This window comes from Hyaena hyaena, unplaced genomic scaffold (assembly GCF_003009895.1).
Source record: "Hyaena hyaena isolate Hyena2069 unplaced genomic scaffold, ASM300989v1 scaffold_0, whole genome shotgun sequence".
Lineage (NCBI taxonomy): Eukaryota > Metazoa > Chordata > Mammalia > Carnivora > Hyaenidae > Hyaena > Hyaena hyaena.
Window position 1 is genome coordinate 4,048,876 of NW_024080632.1, and position 17,825 is coordinate 4,066,700.

Consider the following 17,825-nt stretch of genomic DNA (forward strand, 5'->3'; position numbering starts at 1 on the left):
TACTATGATACAGTTTGCATTAAAAAAAAACTGCAACCACCAAACCACCAGCCGCCCTCTCTGTTGGCCTAACATTCTGTTCCCGAGCACAAGCTTCTCCTTCATGCCCCGATCCAGGGAGAAGGCATGGGGTGAGCTAGAGATGAAGGCCCTCCCAGGTCAGGCCTACACCCTTTCTGAGGAAATGGTGCACCAACCAACGAGGAATGGTGAAGCTTCCTAGAAGGGACTGAGCCAGGTGCTGCTGCAGTGTGGTAGACAAGCCCTGGGGCCACGCCACCTCCTGCCCTAGCCCCAGCTCTGGGCCCCACGGCTGACGCCCTAGCTGCTCCCCAGTTCCTGGAGACCTGTGGACCCAGGGTCACCAGGGGCACGTTCTGGGCCTGCCACCTGCTGCTTCTCACTTGGGCCTTGCAAATCGCCCCCACGTGAAGATGCCAGCTCATCAGATCTGGACCCGGAACAGCGGGCAGTGGGCAGAATGCCAGGGTCCGCTTGCCAGGCTGGAGGGACTGGGGCAGCAAACGCCAATGGCAATACCATTAAGGACAGTGAGTGACCCTTCATAAAATGTCTGCTCAGAGAGGGGGAGGTCAAATGCTGCCACATATCCACTAGCCCCATACAAGCTAATGCTGACTCCTCCTTACTCCTGGGTAAGGGGTCTCTCTCTTTCCTCACTAGCTCTCCTGCCTATATGCCTGGCCCTGCTTGCTTTCATATCTCTATTTCTCACGACCCCTCCTTTGACAAGGGAAGGCAGTGTGGGGTCAGGAGCACAGGCTGTAGAGCCAGGCTGCCTGCCTCTGAACCCTCACTCCTCTGCCCTTTATTTAGCACTGATTCTAGCAAGCTCCTCAGTTTCCTTATCTGTAAAATGGGAATAATGGTACATGAATCAGAGCATTGTTGTGAGGACCGAGTTAATCCCATGTTAAATACTTAGTGCCTGGCAGAGAGTAAACACTCAATCTAAATGGGCTTTATTATTATTTTTCAGTTTAGACACATCATCCCCAAACCCACTGTCTCTATATGGAATCCTCTGGGGCTTCTATCCTCTACTGGAAGGGTACACCTGGGCTGAAAGAACACCACAGACAACCTGGGGGGCCTGAGTCTGGCTCCAGAACCACCTTCCTTGTTTGACCTTGGTCATAACCCTCCCCTCTGGTCTGTAAAAGGAGGGAACGTGGTGAGATTAAGGTCACAGGCGAAAGCTGATGTGGGGTCTGACACCTTGAGAATCTGGTGAAGATAATGGACACCCTCCTTAGAACATCCAGGTATACGTAACAATTTCAACGAGATTCATAGACTTTTTTGCCCCAGAGCTGCCACAGCCGGTATGAACTGTTCAGCCCAGGAGTTTACAAAATGTTTCAAGCTCCTATAAATCTGGGGCAGTGCCATCAGGATTTCAACTGTTTTTTAAGATCACTGGTGGCCTAGTGCCAATCCTGAGAATTCTTAGTACACACGGGTAAGGGCAGGCCATCAGGGCATAGTGAGTTAAGGGACACATCCCAGGGCCCCATGGTCTCAGCCACCAGGCCTGCCCACACTGGAAAGGGGAGGGAACCCTCCAGCAATGCATGCCTTCTGCCACCACCTCCCCACCCCCAGCACTTCCTCTTCCTGTTTTTGGCCTGTTGCCCCGGAACCTGAAACCAGAGAAAGGATAAGCAGGAGCCCACTGGCTATTTATTCACTCACTGGAAATGTCCATACCCATTAGGTACATCAGGCCCTGAGCTGAGCGCTGGGGTATATTCCAGGGGGACATATACAGGTAGCTAACCTGTTCCCTTACCTGGTATCTCCCCTTCTTTATCGCCGTTAAGGATGAATTGGCTTCTCCACTGACAAAACTGGTGACCTTGGACAAGTATTTCAACCTTTCTGTGTCACATCAATAATACTGGGACCCACTTCTTATGACTGTTATGAGATTCAATGAGCTACTGAATATAAAGCCCTCAGAACAGAAGCTGGCACACGGTAAGCTTAACAAAGTATAAATGATTATCAGCAACATCATTATTATTCTTTTACAAATGAGGAAAAATGGGCTCAGAGAGGTGAGGTCAGCTATTCCAGGGGTCAGACTGCTTCTAAGTGGGAGCTCTGAACTCAAGTCCCTGTGGCTCTAAAGCCCGCATGCAAAGGGGGCAATAGAAGCGCTTTCCCACGTGGATGCTACTACAGACTGAATGTTTGTGTTCCCTCTAAATTCACACCCTCAAACCCTAATTCCCAGTGGGATGGTACTAGGAGGTGGGGCCTTAGGGAGATGATTAGGTCAGGAGGGTGGAGTCCTCGTAACAGGATTAGTGTCCCTACAAAAGAGAGCCCAGGGGCACCTGGGTGACTCAGCGGGTTAAGTGTCCACTCTTTTAAAAAAAATCTTTTTTAATGTTTATTTATTTTTGAGAGAAATAAGAGACACATACACAGAGCGTGAGTAGAGGAAAGGTAGAGAGAGAGGGGGAGACACAGACTGAAGCAGGCTCCAGGCTCTGCTGTTAAGCACAGAGCCCGATGCGGGGCCCAAACCCACAAACCATGAGATCACGACCTGATCCAAGGTTCGGTGCACTTTTCCTGAGATCGAGCCACACAGAGCCTGCTTGGGATTCTCTCTCCTCCTCTATCTGCCCCTCCCCTGCTTGCTTTCTCTCTTTCTCTCAAAATAAATATATAAACTTAAAAAAAAAATGGGGGGGATGTATGTGTCTGGGTGGCTCAGTCAGTTCAGCGTCTCCTGATTTCACTTCAGGTCATGATCTCACAGTGGTAAGATCAAGCCCCAGGTTGGGCTCCTAAGCATGGAGCCTGCTTGGGATTCTCTCTCTCCCCCTCTGCCGCTCTCCCCTGCTCACACTATCTAAAAGAAAAAGAAAAAAAAGAGCGAGAGAGCCCAGAGAGCCCATTGCCACTCCTGCCACGGGAGGGCACAGTGAGCAGACAGAAGTTTTGAGTCAGGCAGCCAGCCCCTCCACAGATTTGGAATCTGCCGACACCTTGATCTTGGACGTCCAGCCTCCAGAACTGTGAGGAAATAAATGTCTGTTGTTTATAAGCCACCCAGTTTGTTATTCCGGAACAGTGGCCCAGATGGACCAAGACAGTTGCTGAAGAGGCTAAATAAGGTCTTGACATGTAAGCATTTAACCCAGGACCCGACCACAGGAGGTGCACAATACATTTTAGTTAAAAAAAAAAACACGGGGCTTGAAGCAGAAGAGAAATAGCCCAAGGGTGCCTGGTTGGCTCCGTGGGTAGAGCATGTGGCTCTTGATTCTGGGGTTGTGAGTTTGAGCCCCATGTTGGGTGTTGAGATTGGTTAAATAAATGAACTTTAACAACAAAAAGTTGGGGGGGGGGAGAAAGAGAGAGAAATAGCCCCTGGACACCCTCAGCTCGGGCTGGAGAGAACTGACCCCATGAGCCAAGGTTCTGCGGCCCCCAACCCCCGTGCCGGGGTGGGTGACAGGGTCAGATCCCCACTCTGGGCCTCATCTACCCAAATTCCAAACCCAGGGCATAAGGTGAAAGTGTGCCCCAAACCACACGGGTCCAGATGGCTGCCTCAGCAGGACAGAGACCACTCTTTCCACACCATTTGTCACACTCTCAGGATCCAGGACCAGAAATCACAGCTGTCGGAACGGACCTGACCTGGGGACAGCAGAACCAGCCAGCCCTCCCCGAGGTCTTGAGCTGGGGAGAGGCTGGACAGCAAAGCCTGAAATGCTGGGCACCCTGAGGAAGAGAAAAAGCCCTGCTCCCAAGCTCTGGAAGAAACCCCATCACCCTCACCAGCCCCTACAATTCCTGCAGGCTGGCTGTATGGATGGCCAAGGTCAGTGCTCTGGGGCTTCAGAAAGAAGAATGTCCAGAGAGAAGGAACGGATGACACCCGTCATGGATCCTGAGGAAAACCATTTATAGGAATACAAGCCCCTGTTTTTTCCAGAACGCTTCCCGCTTGGGAAATCTCCCCACAGAGCACAGAAGGAAAGTCAGGGGGCCTCGTGGAATCTGGCAGGCGACTCCCAGGGCCCCAGCTCAGCCCCAGAGAGATCAGATCAGATCAGATCAGATTGCAAGCAACTTCACAAGGTAAATATAGCCAGAGTGCTGGGCCTGTCAACCCAAAATAAACAGCTCCCAGCCAGCCAAGGGCCTGCTTGAACCTGGCCACATGGGGCCTAGCGGGATAGGAAGGAGGAGATCGCCACCTCACACAGGTCCACAGGCCCGCACAGCAGACATGAGGATACTGCTGTCAAGCGTGAGCCAAGAAGGCCATGGGATTCTGCACAGGGTAGGGCTTGGCTGGCTCTGCCAGGCATCTGGCTGCTACGCCCGAATGCCAACCACCTCTCCTCACTCCTGCTGGGCTCCATGGAGACCCCCGCCACCTGGTGACTGGAAGTCCAGGCCCTTCTGAGACAGTCCTCCCACGCCTGGCCTGACCCCAGGGCCCACAGTTGGGAGAGCCAACTGTCCTTCTCCAAGCCAAGGCTTCACTGTTCACTCCTTAAGGAGGGTGGGTGGCTGCGGCCTACAATAGTCACCCAGGGTCACCCAGAGCTGTCTGAGCCTGCCGGCCCTACCTCAAATGCAAACCATCTATTAAGAGAGAATTGAGGCCTTGTCTAGTGGTTTACAAACTCTTTTGACCACCTCAGTCCAATACTCCAAATGTTTCCATAAAGAGACACACATTTATAACAGACACAAAAGTTTCCCCAAATAATACTTCTCCTTAAAGGAAGGTAATATAGCCTATCCTTACAACAACCAATGCATGCTGCTATTTCGTTCCATTCTTATTTCATTAAAAAACAAAAAAACTACCTGGTGTTGATTCACTAAATATATGTCATAAGCTAAATTTGTTGAACTTGCTGGTTGGGCGAAGGACAGGCCTGGGCTTTTTCTTTTTTTCGTCTTTTTTTTTTTTATTTTTAAAAAATATTTATTTATATGGGGGGCGGGGGCAGAGAGAGAGGGAGACACTGAATCCAAGCAGGCTCCAGGCCATAAGCTGTCAGCACAGAGCCTGACGCAGGGCTCAAACTCATGAACCCTGAGATCATGACCTGAGCCAAAGTCAAAAGCTTAACCAACTGAGCCACGTAAGTGCCCCCAGGCTTTCTCTTTACCTAACTAATTCCAATTTCCTTGGGTTTTACCTTCCAAGTCACCTCTGTTCTGTGTGGTCTCTCAGGTGAGGGTAAGACCATTTACCCATTTGTGCGAAATGCATCCCGAGAGCTTACTTACTATGTGCCTGGAGGACTTTGTGCTCTGAGAAAGTGAAGGAACAGGACAGGAAAATCTCTGCCCCAGTGAGCATGGCAGGCACTGAATATTTAGGCAAAGTAAGTATTTTCAGATTGTAAGTGTCCTTCAATCCATGCTCTCCCACCACTGCACTTATCAAACATGTCCTAAAGACGTAATTATATGACTTGTTTCTTCCAATATCATCTCATTTCCCTCTGTTTTCCCCAGCATCCAGCACAGTTACTCTTCCCTCTAGGGGCCACAGTAAAACACTGTTGAAGAAATAAATCAGGGACACCTGGGTGGCTCTGTCGGTTAAGTGTCCAACTTTGGCTCAGGCCGTGACTTCACAGTTCATGAGTTCGAGCCCCACATCAGGCTCTGTGCTGACAGCTCAGAGCCTTGGAGCCAGCTTTGGATTCTGTATCTACCCCTCTCTCTGCCCCTCTTCTGCTCACACTCTCTCTCAAAAATAAACAAACATTGGGGTGCCTGAGTGGCTCAGTCGGCTAGACATCCGACTTTGGCTCAGGTCATGATCTCATGGTCCATGGGTTTGAGCACTGCATCAGGCTCTGTGCTGACAGCTTGGAGCCCAGAGCCTGCTTCAGATTCTGTGTCTCCCTCTCTCTCTGCCTCTCCTCTGCTCATGCTCTGGCTCTCTCTATCACAAATGAAGAAACATTTAAAAAAGTTTTTTAAACAAACTTACCATAATCCTGTATTATTTACAATGTAGAGTTACAATGTCTTAAAAAAAAAAAAAAAAAAAGAAATGAAGGTAAGACCCAATCTTTGGGTATTTCAGCCCCATGTCTCTGACCTATCTCATGGCAAGCATAGGTGATCCACCAGGAAGATGATATGAGAACTTCCAATAACATTCATTTATTGTTTAGTTCCTCCTTTCAACTTTTTGATTTTGTCTTTTTATGTATGCTTATAACACACCTATTATACTAAAACATATCTAAGGTATAAGCATACAAATACTGAAGCTAGTGCTAACATTATTTAGAGGGGTTTGCCCTCAAACATTTGGAGACTACTGCTTAGACCAGGGGTTGCCAAACCGTGGCCTGTAGATGGCAGTTTTTGTAAATAAAGTTTTATTGGCACAGAGCCAAACCCATTCATTTGCCTATCATCTGTGGCTGCTTTTGAGCTAAAATGGCAGGACTGAGTAGTCTACCATCAAGATTGTGTTGCCTGTAAAGCAGAAAATATTTATTATCTGGCCCCTTATAGAAAAGGTTGGCTGATTTCTGGGTTAGACCAATGTTCAAAAATCAAAGGTTGATTGGCTGTCAAATCACAGTCCTACAATATTCTCCTCTGAAGAAAAGAGTCTATAGTCCTGCCAGTTTGTGACATCCCTTGTGGGGGCATGTTAAAGTCTACCCAGGGAGCACCTGGCCAGCTCAGTCCCTGGAGCATGTGACTCTTGATCTTGGGGTTGTGAGCTGAGCCCCATGTTGGGTGTGGAGAGTACTTAAAAGCAAAACAAAACAAAACCAAAAAAATGCTACCCAGAAGTCCCATTAGAGAGAAACCTACTGGCTTTTACTTATACTTTTCTCAGCTTTACTTCTCCAAGGGACCCCACCCCGGCTCTAAACATTGATTACCATCGTGCCATCTTAAGAAACCCTAGAATTCTCTCCTTCACCAGCCCCAGACCCAACAACCAGCAGAACTCAACACAAATCCCAGCTGAAAATTCCAGAAATGCACCACAGACACTTGTGAAGTTTCACAAAAGGCTTCTCAGGGAGGCAGGAAGAGCCCTCCCCTTGGGGCATTCGACAAATTTCCATTTATAAACAGCTTGGAGTGCAGAACCCCACATCTGGAAGGATTCAAAGGCCCAGCTATCAACCAGCTACAGCAGCCAGAGGGCAGTTAAGTAGAAATGGCTCCAAGTCAGGCCTACCAGTCCCTGATTTCTACTAGCTGGGTACCTTAACCTCCTAGAGCCTGATATTTTCTATCTATAGGAAATACCTTTAAGAGTTGATCTGAGGGGCGCCTGGGTGGCTTAGTCGGTTAAGCGTCCGACTTTCGCTTGGGTCATGATCTCACGGTTAGTGGGTTCGAGCCCCGCATCGGGCTCTGTGCTGACTGCCAGCTCAGAGCCTGGAGCCTGTTTCAGTCTGTGACTCCCTCTCTCTCTGACCCTCCCCTGCTCACGCTGTCTCTCTCTCCTAGAAATAAATAAAACATGGGGCGCCTGGGTGGCTTAGTCGGTTAAGCGTCCGACTTTCGCTTGGGTCATGATCTCTCGGTTTGTGGGTTCGAGCCCCGCATCGGGCTCTGTGCTGACTGCCAGCTCAGAGCCTGGAGCCTGTTTCAGTCTGTGACTCCCTCTCTCTCTGACCCTCCCCTGCTCACGCTGTCTCTCTCTCCTAGAAATAAATAAAACATTAAAAAATTAAAAAAAAAGAGTTGATCTGAGGAGGGGCGCCTGGGTGGCTCAGTCAGGTTAAGCATCTGACTCTTGATTTCGGCTCTGGTCGTGATCTCATGGCTCATGCCTAGGGAGTTAGAGCCCAGCTCTGAGAGTTAGGCATTCTCTCTCTGCCCCTCCCCTGCTTGAGCTCTTTCTTTCTCTCTCTCTCCCCCAACCCTCTGTCTCAAAAATAAATAAAGTTGGGTAGGCATCCGACTTTGGCTCAGGTCATGATCTCACGGTTTGTGCGTTCAGGCCCCACGTTGGGCTCTGTGCAGACAGCTCAGAGCCTGGAGCCTGCTTCAGATTCGGTATCTCCCTTTCTCTCTGTCCCTCCCTGTTCGTGCTGTCTCTCTCTCTCAAAAATAAATAAACATTAGGGGCTTTGCGCAGGGTGGGGGGCGCTCAGTTGGTTAAGCGTCCTACTTCGGCTCAGGTCATGATCTCACGGTTCGTGGTTTCGAGCCCCCTGTCAGGCTCTATGCTGACAGCTCAGAGCCTGGAGCCTGTTTCAGATTTTGTGTCTCCCTCTCTCTCTGCTCCTCCCCCACTCATGCGCACACGCGCGCGCTCCTCTCTCTCTCTCTCAAAAATAAACTATAAATAAATAAACAAACTTAAAAAAAAAAAGAGTTGATCTGAGGACAAAATAAGAATGAAAGAAAAGCGTCCAGAGTCATACCTGGTGGTCAGTAAATAGTAGTAACATCATCAAGATTATTCTAGAATTCATCACATAACTCCTCCCATCCAAAACCTAATGCCTCCCCACTGCCTACACAAGAATTCAGGTTTCCGAGAAACAGCCAAAGCCCTGTAACACCTTACCAGACTAGATTCACCTTTCTCAACCACTCCCTACACACCCTCCACTCCAGTCACACCCGCCCTGCTGCCTCTCCCTGAGACCCTACATTTCTCATTTTGTGACTTCATTCCCAACATTTTCTCTGATAGGAGGGTTCTTCCCCAAGCTCTGAATCTACCACCTCTGGAATCACATTCTTATGAATCAGTTCATCCCTGGGGCGCCTGGCTGGCTCAGTGGGTAGAGCATTCAACTCTTGGTGGGGTTGTAAGTTTGAGCCTCACGTTGGGTATAGAGATTACTTAAAAAAAAATCAGTTAAACCTTATAAAAGCGGTCCCATGGGAACAAAGGTGAGCAAGATTCCTGAAAATCTGGGCCAGGTACATTCTAAGTGCAATGAACTAACTCAAGGAACGCTCACACTAACCCTATGAGGCAGGTACTGCTGTTATCCTCATTTTACAGGTAAGGAAGCAAAGGCCCAGAGACATTAAGTGACTTCCCCAGGACCTCACAGTTGTAGGTGGTAGAGTCAGGATTTAAACCCAAGTTGTCTGGCTCCAGAGTCCTTGTTCTTTCTTTGCTCTGCCATACTCGGGCCTCGAGCTCTGTCCTAGCACTCCGATGTTCCTCTATAGCAACGGGGCCACACCAGGGGCACAGGGCTCTGTGGCGTACCAGCCAAGTAATCTCAGGCAAGTCATTCGCCTGGGACGGGCATGTACCCTCACCAGATTGTGTGAAGATCACAAGAGATGGTACACGTAAAACACTTAGCACTAACGCCTGGCCTACTGCAAGAGCCCAATCCACAAAAGCAATGATTACTATTAGTAATTAGCCCTATGATTAGTAATAGTAATTTCTTACTCATCTCTATGCCCCCTGAACTCTGAACATATCCCAGAGGCTCAATGTCTTACGATTTCATGCCTTCTTTCCAACTCATTTTTACAGACATTCCAAGCAACTTCTCAGCCTGCTCTGGGACCTGGGAACAAAAGGGTGCTGGCGGGCAGAGAACTTGAGGAGGCAGATAATCCAAAAATAATTGATCCCAGGTCGTGGAAAGCATTTTGTTTACGGCAGCAGGCTGACCTTCCCAATTATCTCTTGCTTAGGCTAACATTACAGCCTGCCCTCCCCAGCAGACCAAGATTGCCCATGTGCTCGCTCTGGTCCCGCAGGTCAGAGGGTCAGGCTGAGGGGGCTACCTCTCACTCAGGTAAACTGAGGCACAGATGACCTGAGTCATAGCCTATGAGGGGACCCTTGTCTCCAGCAGCTCCTGCAGGATGCTGATCATGTGCTATATATCCAGGGACCCTGGTTTCAGGGGATCTCCATGCCAAGCCTAGCAAAGGCCTGTTGTTTCTAGAAATGCTGTCAAAAGTGGGATTCTTGTTTGAAAACTAGAGAGGGTCCAGCTACGGTGTGTAGGATCAGATCCTGAAAATTCCTCACCCTCTGGTAGGCCAATCAGGACCCCTAAAGAATCCTCCTGCAAGTTCATGGCAGAGCAGGATACGTGCCCCGTTTGTCCACACAAGTAAACTGGGTTCAAAGAATATAAGCTGCTAATGTGAGATCCCGCAGCCTATCTCCCCAGCACATCAGGGCACCTGGCCAGGCCCTTCTGCCCACAAGGGGGGAGTCTCTCAATCCCCTCCAGGCTCTTAGGAGACCCTCCCTCAATCTCACCTTCTGAGCAGGTGGGCCTGGTAGCTTTGCCAACTCTTCTACCCTTGGAGATCGGAGGTCACATCGGTGCCTGTGGTTTTCCATGTCTCTAGGAAGGAAGCCCTCTGGGGGTAGGAAGTTGGTTGTGCTGACTCACGGGCCAAGGGAGAGTAGTCCAGGAAACTCGTTCACTCCGTTTCCATGGTGCTGAGCTGCGTGGCACCCCTTCCTCTCAGAGGCTCACTCACAAGGCTGAGTGTCTATAGTGGGGGGTGGGGCACAGGTAGAGCTGCCTGCCTCTTGGATCTGTCTGTCCAACCCAACTCCATTTCTCCCATAGATTTACAGACTCACAGCAAAGGCAGTTACCCCCCTATAACTGCTTTCCCCAGAACGCAGGCTGTGATGGGGCTCACCCCTCCCTGTCAGAAGAACTTTGGGGAGTTCATCTGTGGAGCCAGGAAGCCTTCTCCACCCTGACCAGGGAAAATATAAAGCTTTCTTTCTTTCTTTTTTTTGCTTTAATTTTTTCAATTAAGTAATCTCTACACCTAACATGAGGCTCGAACTCACAACCCCGAGATCAAGAGTAGCACGCTCTTCCAGGTAAGCCAGCCAGGCACCCCCTGACCAAGGAAATACAGGTCCCCAAGACACAGTCTGGATGAGCCAAGGCCCACCCAATGCCGCTGGCTGCCCCTGCTTCCTAACTTCCTGAACCGTTCCTAGCAGGAGGAAGAGGAAGGTGCCATCTGGTTAGAAGGCTGGCTTCTCCAGGATTCACAGGACTCCAGAGGGCAGGAAAGTGCTACCCATCAGATCCTTAGTTCTCCCAGAGTGGGAAAGGAGCTGGGCAGTTTTGAATTTATGACCCGAAGAAAAAGGGGAACAGGTATGCCACCATCTTAAATCCAGAGCACAGCTGTGAGAAGCTACTGGTGTCACTCCCTGCCCCAAAATTGTAACATTTTAATTTTGCTTAAAAGAAATTTTCCTGCTCTATTTCCCTTTTCCTAGGAGTCCTGGTCGAACATGTTCCTGGCTGGACATTGGTCAGAACTCCACATACCACAAAAGGCAGAAGTGCCCAAAACAGTTCTAGATGCCAGCAGACTCAGGTTCAAATCCTGTTCTAGCAGACGAACTGTATGGTCTTGGGAAAGTTCCATGGCAAAACCACCTCAAAAGGTAGTTGAGGAATTAGTGTGGAAGTTTAGGGAACCTACAGGATGCCTAGTACAGGGTGAGTGGCTGGTAAATGTCAGCCAGTCTGATAGAATCTTCAGGCAAAAGGAGCAGACTGGTCTCTAAGGATTTGGGAATGAGAGAACAGAATTCCATCATATGACCTAAACTAAACACTAGGGTGCCACTCCCTCACACAAACACACAGATTCTCTCGTCCCCTCTCAAGGGCTTCCTCAATTCTTTTTTTTTTTTAATTTTTTAATGTTTATTCATTTTTGAGAGAGAGAGAGACAGAGACAGAGCCCAAGCGGAGAGGGGCAGAGACAGAGGGAGACACAGAACCCGAAGCAGGCTCCAGGCTCCGGGCTGTCAGCACAGAGCCCCACAAAGGGCTGGAACTCAGGAACCATGAGATCATGACCTGAGCCGAAGTTGGATGCCCAACTGACTGAGCCACCCAGGCGCCCCTAATTCTTAAAGTCAGAGCTACTTCTAAGTAGCAGCCTTCATTTACTGATTCAGAAACCAAGATCCAGAGAGAAATGTGTCTCAGGCCACACAGCCAGCAAGTGGCAGGCCTAAGGAGGGCGCTCCCCCACTCAGTCACCTGGCTTTTCCAGAGGCCCAGTGTGCTCTGGGCTGGCTCAGGGCTTCTAAAAAGTTCAGGCTCCACCGTGTCGGTCCACTTGTTTGTAGAACACAGGGAGAGTACCGGACACACTCCCAAGAAAACACAAGGGTGCCGCCACTCCCTCCCTCAAGGCCAAGAGCATAGCTCACTCACTGGGGAGGCAGGAGTGCTCTGGGCTAGGGATGGGGGTGGGGGTGGGGGGCAGACCCCACTTGCACAGGTTGATCTCACACAGTGATAATCATGAATTGTTCTGGAGGCCCTGCCCTGGGAGACTCCAGGCCTGAGGGCATCCTCAGGGCCCCTTCCTGGCCCAACCTGCAGCCTCACCTACACCACCTCTCAGCGGCTTCTCACTGCAGCCCAGCCTGGCACAGGGAGGGGAGCCCACGCCTGACCCCCAGACAGCTGAAAGCCCATTCAAGGGGGGTATGTCCTCCCCCACACCCAGTGACTCAGTGCCAAGTTTCTGAAGAGGAGACTGAGGGTGGAGAGTGGCTGTCAGAACCCCAGGCTGGGGCTCTCGGAAAACGCAGTGGGAGAAAGTTTGTCAGGAAATCCCCTCCATTAGGTGATAAAAGGACGTGGCCAATACCTTTTGGCCTCTAGTGTGGGGTCACAGGAGAGACAGCTCGGGGGTCGCCCTCCACCTCCGGACACCTGCTCCCAAGGAGATCACACCCTTTATGTCCTTCCTTTCCCCGTGAACATATGTGGGACCGTCTTCTTACAGATGTACTTCTAAGATCCTGCTTTCTCCCTACTTGTTGCATCAAACTTGCCTCTCTGAAGGCACTGGAGCCCCCCAACCCCGGACAATTTCTAGGACGCCCAATCTCCCACATCAGGTGTCACTTGTCGCCCATCTCTCCTCACGTCCAGCACCTCCTCTGGATCCCTCCCCCGCCCCCAGCGTCCGCGAGACCGTTCTCCCAGACCTTTTCCCGCATCCCCTGCCCGCCCGGCCCGCCCAGCTTGCTCCCTGTGGGCACCGTCGGGGCTGCGGGCAGGGAGCGACCAGGACAGGAGAGGGGGCAGGGCAGGGCGGCCCGAGCTCACCATGGCGAAGCCGGAGAGCAGAGCAGAGGTCCGGCTAGAAGCTTTGAGCTTGGCGCGGCTCAAGTAGAGCTTGCGCCAGGACAGCGCCTGCATCGAGTGCTCGTTGAGGCTCATCACCTCGGAGTAACTCTGGCCGATCCAGTCCGGGTAGGTGACTGCGGCTGGCGGCGGCGGCGGCGGCGGCGGCGGCGACGACCCCGGGGTCTCCCCGTCCCCGCTGCGGCGGCGGCTCCGGCGGCTGCCGCTGGTGGTGCTGCCGCCGCTGAGGGGAAGCTCGGGGCTGTTGTTGTTCGGGGGCGGGGCGGGCTCCGGATGCATGTAGCACCGTGCAAAGGCGCGGGCCGGCCCGGGCGCCTGCGAAGGCAGCGGCCCCCACCCTCCGCCGCACCTCCGCCTCCGCCTGAGACAGCCGCCGCCTGGCCCCCTCGCGGGCCGGGCCTGACCCAGACGGCCGCCAAGCCCGAGAGGCAGGTTAAGGAAGCCGCTGCACCCCCAACTCGCAGGCCCGCCGCGCCGCTTGCAAAAGCCCGAGGCGGACGGGACGCGAGCCTGCGCGCTAGCGGGCGTCCAGGATCTTGGTCCGGACCCTCGGCGCACGCAGCGATTGGCCGCCACCTTGGCTCATTAGCATGGTCTCTGCCTATTCCTGACACCCCGCCCACGAGGAGGTGGGAGGTACCAGCGCGAGTCATGTGACTCTTGCCCTCCGACGGCACCGCCCACCGTCTCTGGCGCGGGCTACTTGCGCTAGCTCCTCTTTCTGGAAGCTCTCCAGGCCGTCAGGGCCGTGTCAAGCTTTCGCTGCCCGCGCCTCCCAACTCAGCTGCTCCGATGGCTCTTCGCCCAGAGCTCGGACTCCTGGGTCGGGCCACCTGAGGTCACCTCTCGGCACTTCCTGAGGCCCAGTCCCCCTTGGAACTAAGTGGCTCAAGGTCTGCAGGATAAAGAGCTGGCTGAGGTCTAGAGTTCATTCGGTCTGTACTTACTGAGCACCTACCTGGTGCCAACTTGTTCTAGTCGCTCAGGGGGGCGTGGTGAACAACATGGACAAAATCCCCTGCCTTCGTGGCGCTTACATTCTAGAGGGGAGACACACAAACACCACCAAGGAGTTAAATTATGATAGTTTCGAAGGTGATAAATGTATGGGGGGGGTGGGGGGAAGGCAGGGTAAACGGGGTGAGTAGTGCCAGGTTTGCAATTTTTTATTAGAATGCTCTGGTCGGGGATTTTTGGTCTGTTTGGTTCAATCCGTTCACTTGACAGTTCACTAGCGTCTGATGTGTAGTAGGTTGGCTGGCACCCGATAAATATTTTTTGAATGAATGCTCAAACCCATTCTGAATGAATGCTCAAACCCATTCAGAAAGTGTTTACTAAGCACCTAGTAAGTGCGAGGCTGAGGGATTCCAGGAAAATGGTAACCTTCCTGGAATCATTTTAGTGGGGACAACAGGCAATAAATTAGTAAGTTTACACTTTTCTGACTTGGTCACATTTGAGATGAGACCTGAACCATCGATGCAAAAAGCCAGGAGCCTGTTTTCCAGGGGAAAACAGCAAGTGCAAAGACTGAAGTGGAGACAGAAGTGAGGTGGGGTTAGAGGACTGGGCTCTGGGAGGGCAAGGACATTTACTGTCGGGTTCACAACTGTACCCCAGGATCTAGACTAGCGCTTGGCACGTAGGCGGCGCTCAGTAAGTATCTGTTGAATGAATAGATGTGGGAGAGACAGGGGTGAGTGAAGCTCATAATTAGCCCAGTCAAGTCGCAAGCATGTGGTATTCCAGGTCAGCGATGGTGAAATTTAACTATTGTCACCACTAGAGAGCGCCCCTCCATCCCCTCACATTATGGGGTAAACCTTCAGGCCCCTTCCTCCCGAGGTCTCTGGGATTCCTCAGAGAACTTTTCTGGGCGTTTTCTTGACGACTAGGCAAGTTGGAATTTGAAATCTCACCTCACTGGGCTCGTTTCTTTGATGGCCTTTGCACTTGTTACTCCTACTTAGCATCTGTGTTCAAATACCACCACCAATGACATACCTTCCCTTTCTGTCTAAAGTAGTCCCTATTTCATAGTCTATCATCTCACCCTACTTTATTTCTTTTGGAATTCTGATTACTACAGTATTGAAAATCACCTAGTTTATTGATATATTGACCTGTTTGTGCATGTCCCCACCCCAGCCAATGAGCACCCTGAGAGCAAAGTTAGGGTCTATTTAAATTACTTCATCAACACCCCCACAGGGGACTCTTACCGCATTAACCACGCCCGAAGCTTCCAACCGAAGCATGTTCAGTGAATAAGATAATGAAATGTGCTTGGGTCTGAGGAATCCTTGCTCAGACAGAATTGGGTACATAAAACTTCTGGAAGCTGGTGGGGCCTGAGGGAGGCCAGCTCTGAAAGGGAAAGAGGCTGGAAGCTGGAAGGAGAGATTTGCTGATGTAGAAGGAACAATGGAATCTGGGAGTGGCAGCTCAGCAGGGGGCTTTGGGGTTGGGATAAGGCCAAGTTTCCTTCCTCCAACTCCTTCATCATGCCCCTCCCCCCCTCCTTCTAATTCTCTGGAGTTTGAATCCTACCATATGCACAGAGCAGAAAAAATAAAAATACTATCCAGACTTGGAGGGGAGGCGTCTGGGCAATCCTTGCTTCCCGCTCTAGGTCCTAGAGCACTGAAAAGCCTGTAGTTAGTAACTTTTCCCCACCCTTGTTAGAACCAGCTGGGAGCTGAGATGCACCAACTCCGTTCCAGACCAACCATTAGAGAATCATGTTTGAAACCCAAGCTGCCATCCCCTCAGTGCCTCCAAACTCCATGCATGGCTCCCCCTAGTGGCTGGGATGGTGTGCTCTCAGCCTTTGGGGGTTTATATCCAAAAAAAGCTAAATAGAATTTTTTCAGTTAACTCTGTGCGTGAACCTATAGAGATCCAACTGAAGAGGTTGCTGCACCCTGCCGCCGTGGCTGTGGGCACAGCCCAGGGCTGACCAAAGATGGCCCGAGCTGCCTTTGGACATCGGTAGCAAGCTCCTGGTAAGATGGGGTGAGAAAAAGCTAATGCTTAAGTTAGCGCTTACTAATGACAGGCACAATTTTTAAGCCCTTTATTATTAAGAAATGTATATATTTATTATAAATAAATATGTAAGGGGTGCCTGGATGGCTCAGTCGGTTAAGCATCCAACTTCGGCTCAGGTCATGATCTCACAGTTCCTGAGTTTGAGCCCTGCATCAGACTCTGTGCTGACAGCTCAGAGCCTGCAGTCTGTTTCAGATTCTGTGTCTCCCTCTCTCTCTGCCCCTTCCCTGCTTGCACTCTGTCTCTCTCTGTCTTAAAAAATAAATAAACAGGGGCGCCTGGGTGGCTCAGTCGGTTAAGCATCCGACTTCAGCTCAGGTCATGATCTCACAGTTCATGGGTTTGAGCCCTGCGTTGGGCTCTGTGCTGACAGCTAGCTCAGAGCCTGGAGCCTGCTTCAGATTCTGTGTCTGCCTCTCTCTCTGGCCCTCCCCTGCTCAAGCTCTCTCTCTCTCTCAGGAAAAAAAAAAGTTAAAAAAATAAACAAAAAATTTAAAAAAATAAATATGTAATATACAAACATAACATGTATAATTTAATATATATTAAGTATAATTAATATAATATAATTAAATAATTAAAATCATTATATACTCATTATATATTTTAAAAATTTATATTTTATTTTTTAAGAGTCTTTAAAAATTTATTTACTTTTTAAATTTAATTTTCTTTTTTTTTTAAATGTTTTTTATTTTTTAGAGATAGAGACAGAACGTGAGCCAGGGAGAAGCAAAGAAAGAGGGAGTCACAGAATCCAAAGCAGGCTCAGGCTCTGAGCTGTCAGCACAGAGCCCAACATGGGGCTCAAACCTAGACTGTGAGATCCTGACCTGAGCCAAAGTCCAATGCTTAACTGATGGAGTCCCCTAGGTGCCCCTACTTTATTCTTTTAAATATATTTTTATTTTTAATTTTAGAGAGAGAAAGAGCAGGGGAGAGGGAGAGAGAGAGAATCTCTAACAGGCTTCATGCTCAGCATGGAATCCAATGTGGGGCTTGATCCCATGATCCTAGGATCATGACCTGAGCCAAAATTAAGAGTCCAACACTTAACCAACTGAGCCATCCAGGCACCCCTAAATATTGCCCAACATGGGGCTTCAACTCATGACCCTGAGATTAAGAGTCATGTGCTCTACTGACTGAACCAGCCAGGTGCCCCTTAAAATTTTATTTTTAAGTGATCTCTATATCCAACGTGAGGCCTAAACCCACAGCTCAAGATCAAGAGTTGCATGCTCCACAGACTGAGTCAGCCAGGGGACCCCCACGTTATAGATTATATTAAATACATGAAATTATCTCATTGTTTATTATTTTATTATATTGGATATATTATATTCCACTCGAGAATTTCTTACAACAGCTCATGCTATTAGTATCACCATTTTCCAGATGGAAAATCAGAAAGCCAATAAATAGTACCACAGGACATTAAACCCAGTTAGTGGGACTCTAGGATCTGGGCTTAACCACTACCAAAGTCACACCTGTCCCTGCATCTCCAGAGGTATTATGTTAAAGTGCAAGTTACTAAAACCCACCCAAGCAGTTTAGTTTTAGCTTGTTCTTAGGACAAAGTCTGAGAACCACTGAAGTAGATGGGCTTTAGTT

At 50.1% G+C, this 17,825-nt stretch overlaps 2 protein-coding genes across 2 annotated transcripts in view; one reads left to right on the top strand and one right to left on the bottom strand.

The window, feature by feature from the left end:
• The window catches only part of MORN3 (MORN repeat containing 3), a 19,100-nt gene extending 18,792 nt beyond the window's left edge, over nucleotides 1-308 (top strand). The window contains exon 6 of the mRNA XM_039249127.1: nucleotides 118-308. The gene's annotated coding sequence lies outside the window, so the exon portion shown is untranslated. The remainder of the gene's footprint in view (nucleotides 1-117) is intronic.
• ORAI1 (ORAI calcium release-activated calcium modulator 1) overlaps nucleotides 1-13,679 on the bottom strand; it is a 15,559-nt gene extending 1,880 nt beyond the window's left edge. Inside the window, exon 1 of the mRNA XM_039248953.1 lies at nucleotides 13,116-13,679. Coding sequence (XP_039104884.1) covers nucleotides 13,116-13,433 — 318 coding nt within the window. The 5' untranslated portion in view covers nucleotides 13,434-13,679. The remainder of the gene's footprint in view (nucleotides 1-13,115) is intronic.
• Between the last annotated feature and the right edge of the window lie 4,146 nt (nucleotides 13,680-17,825).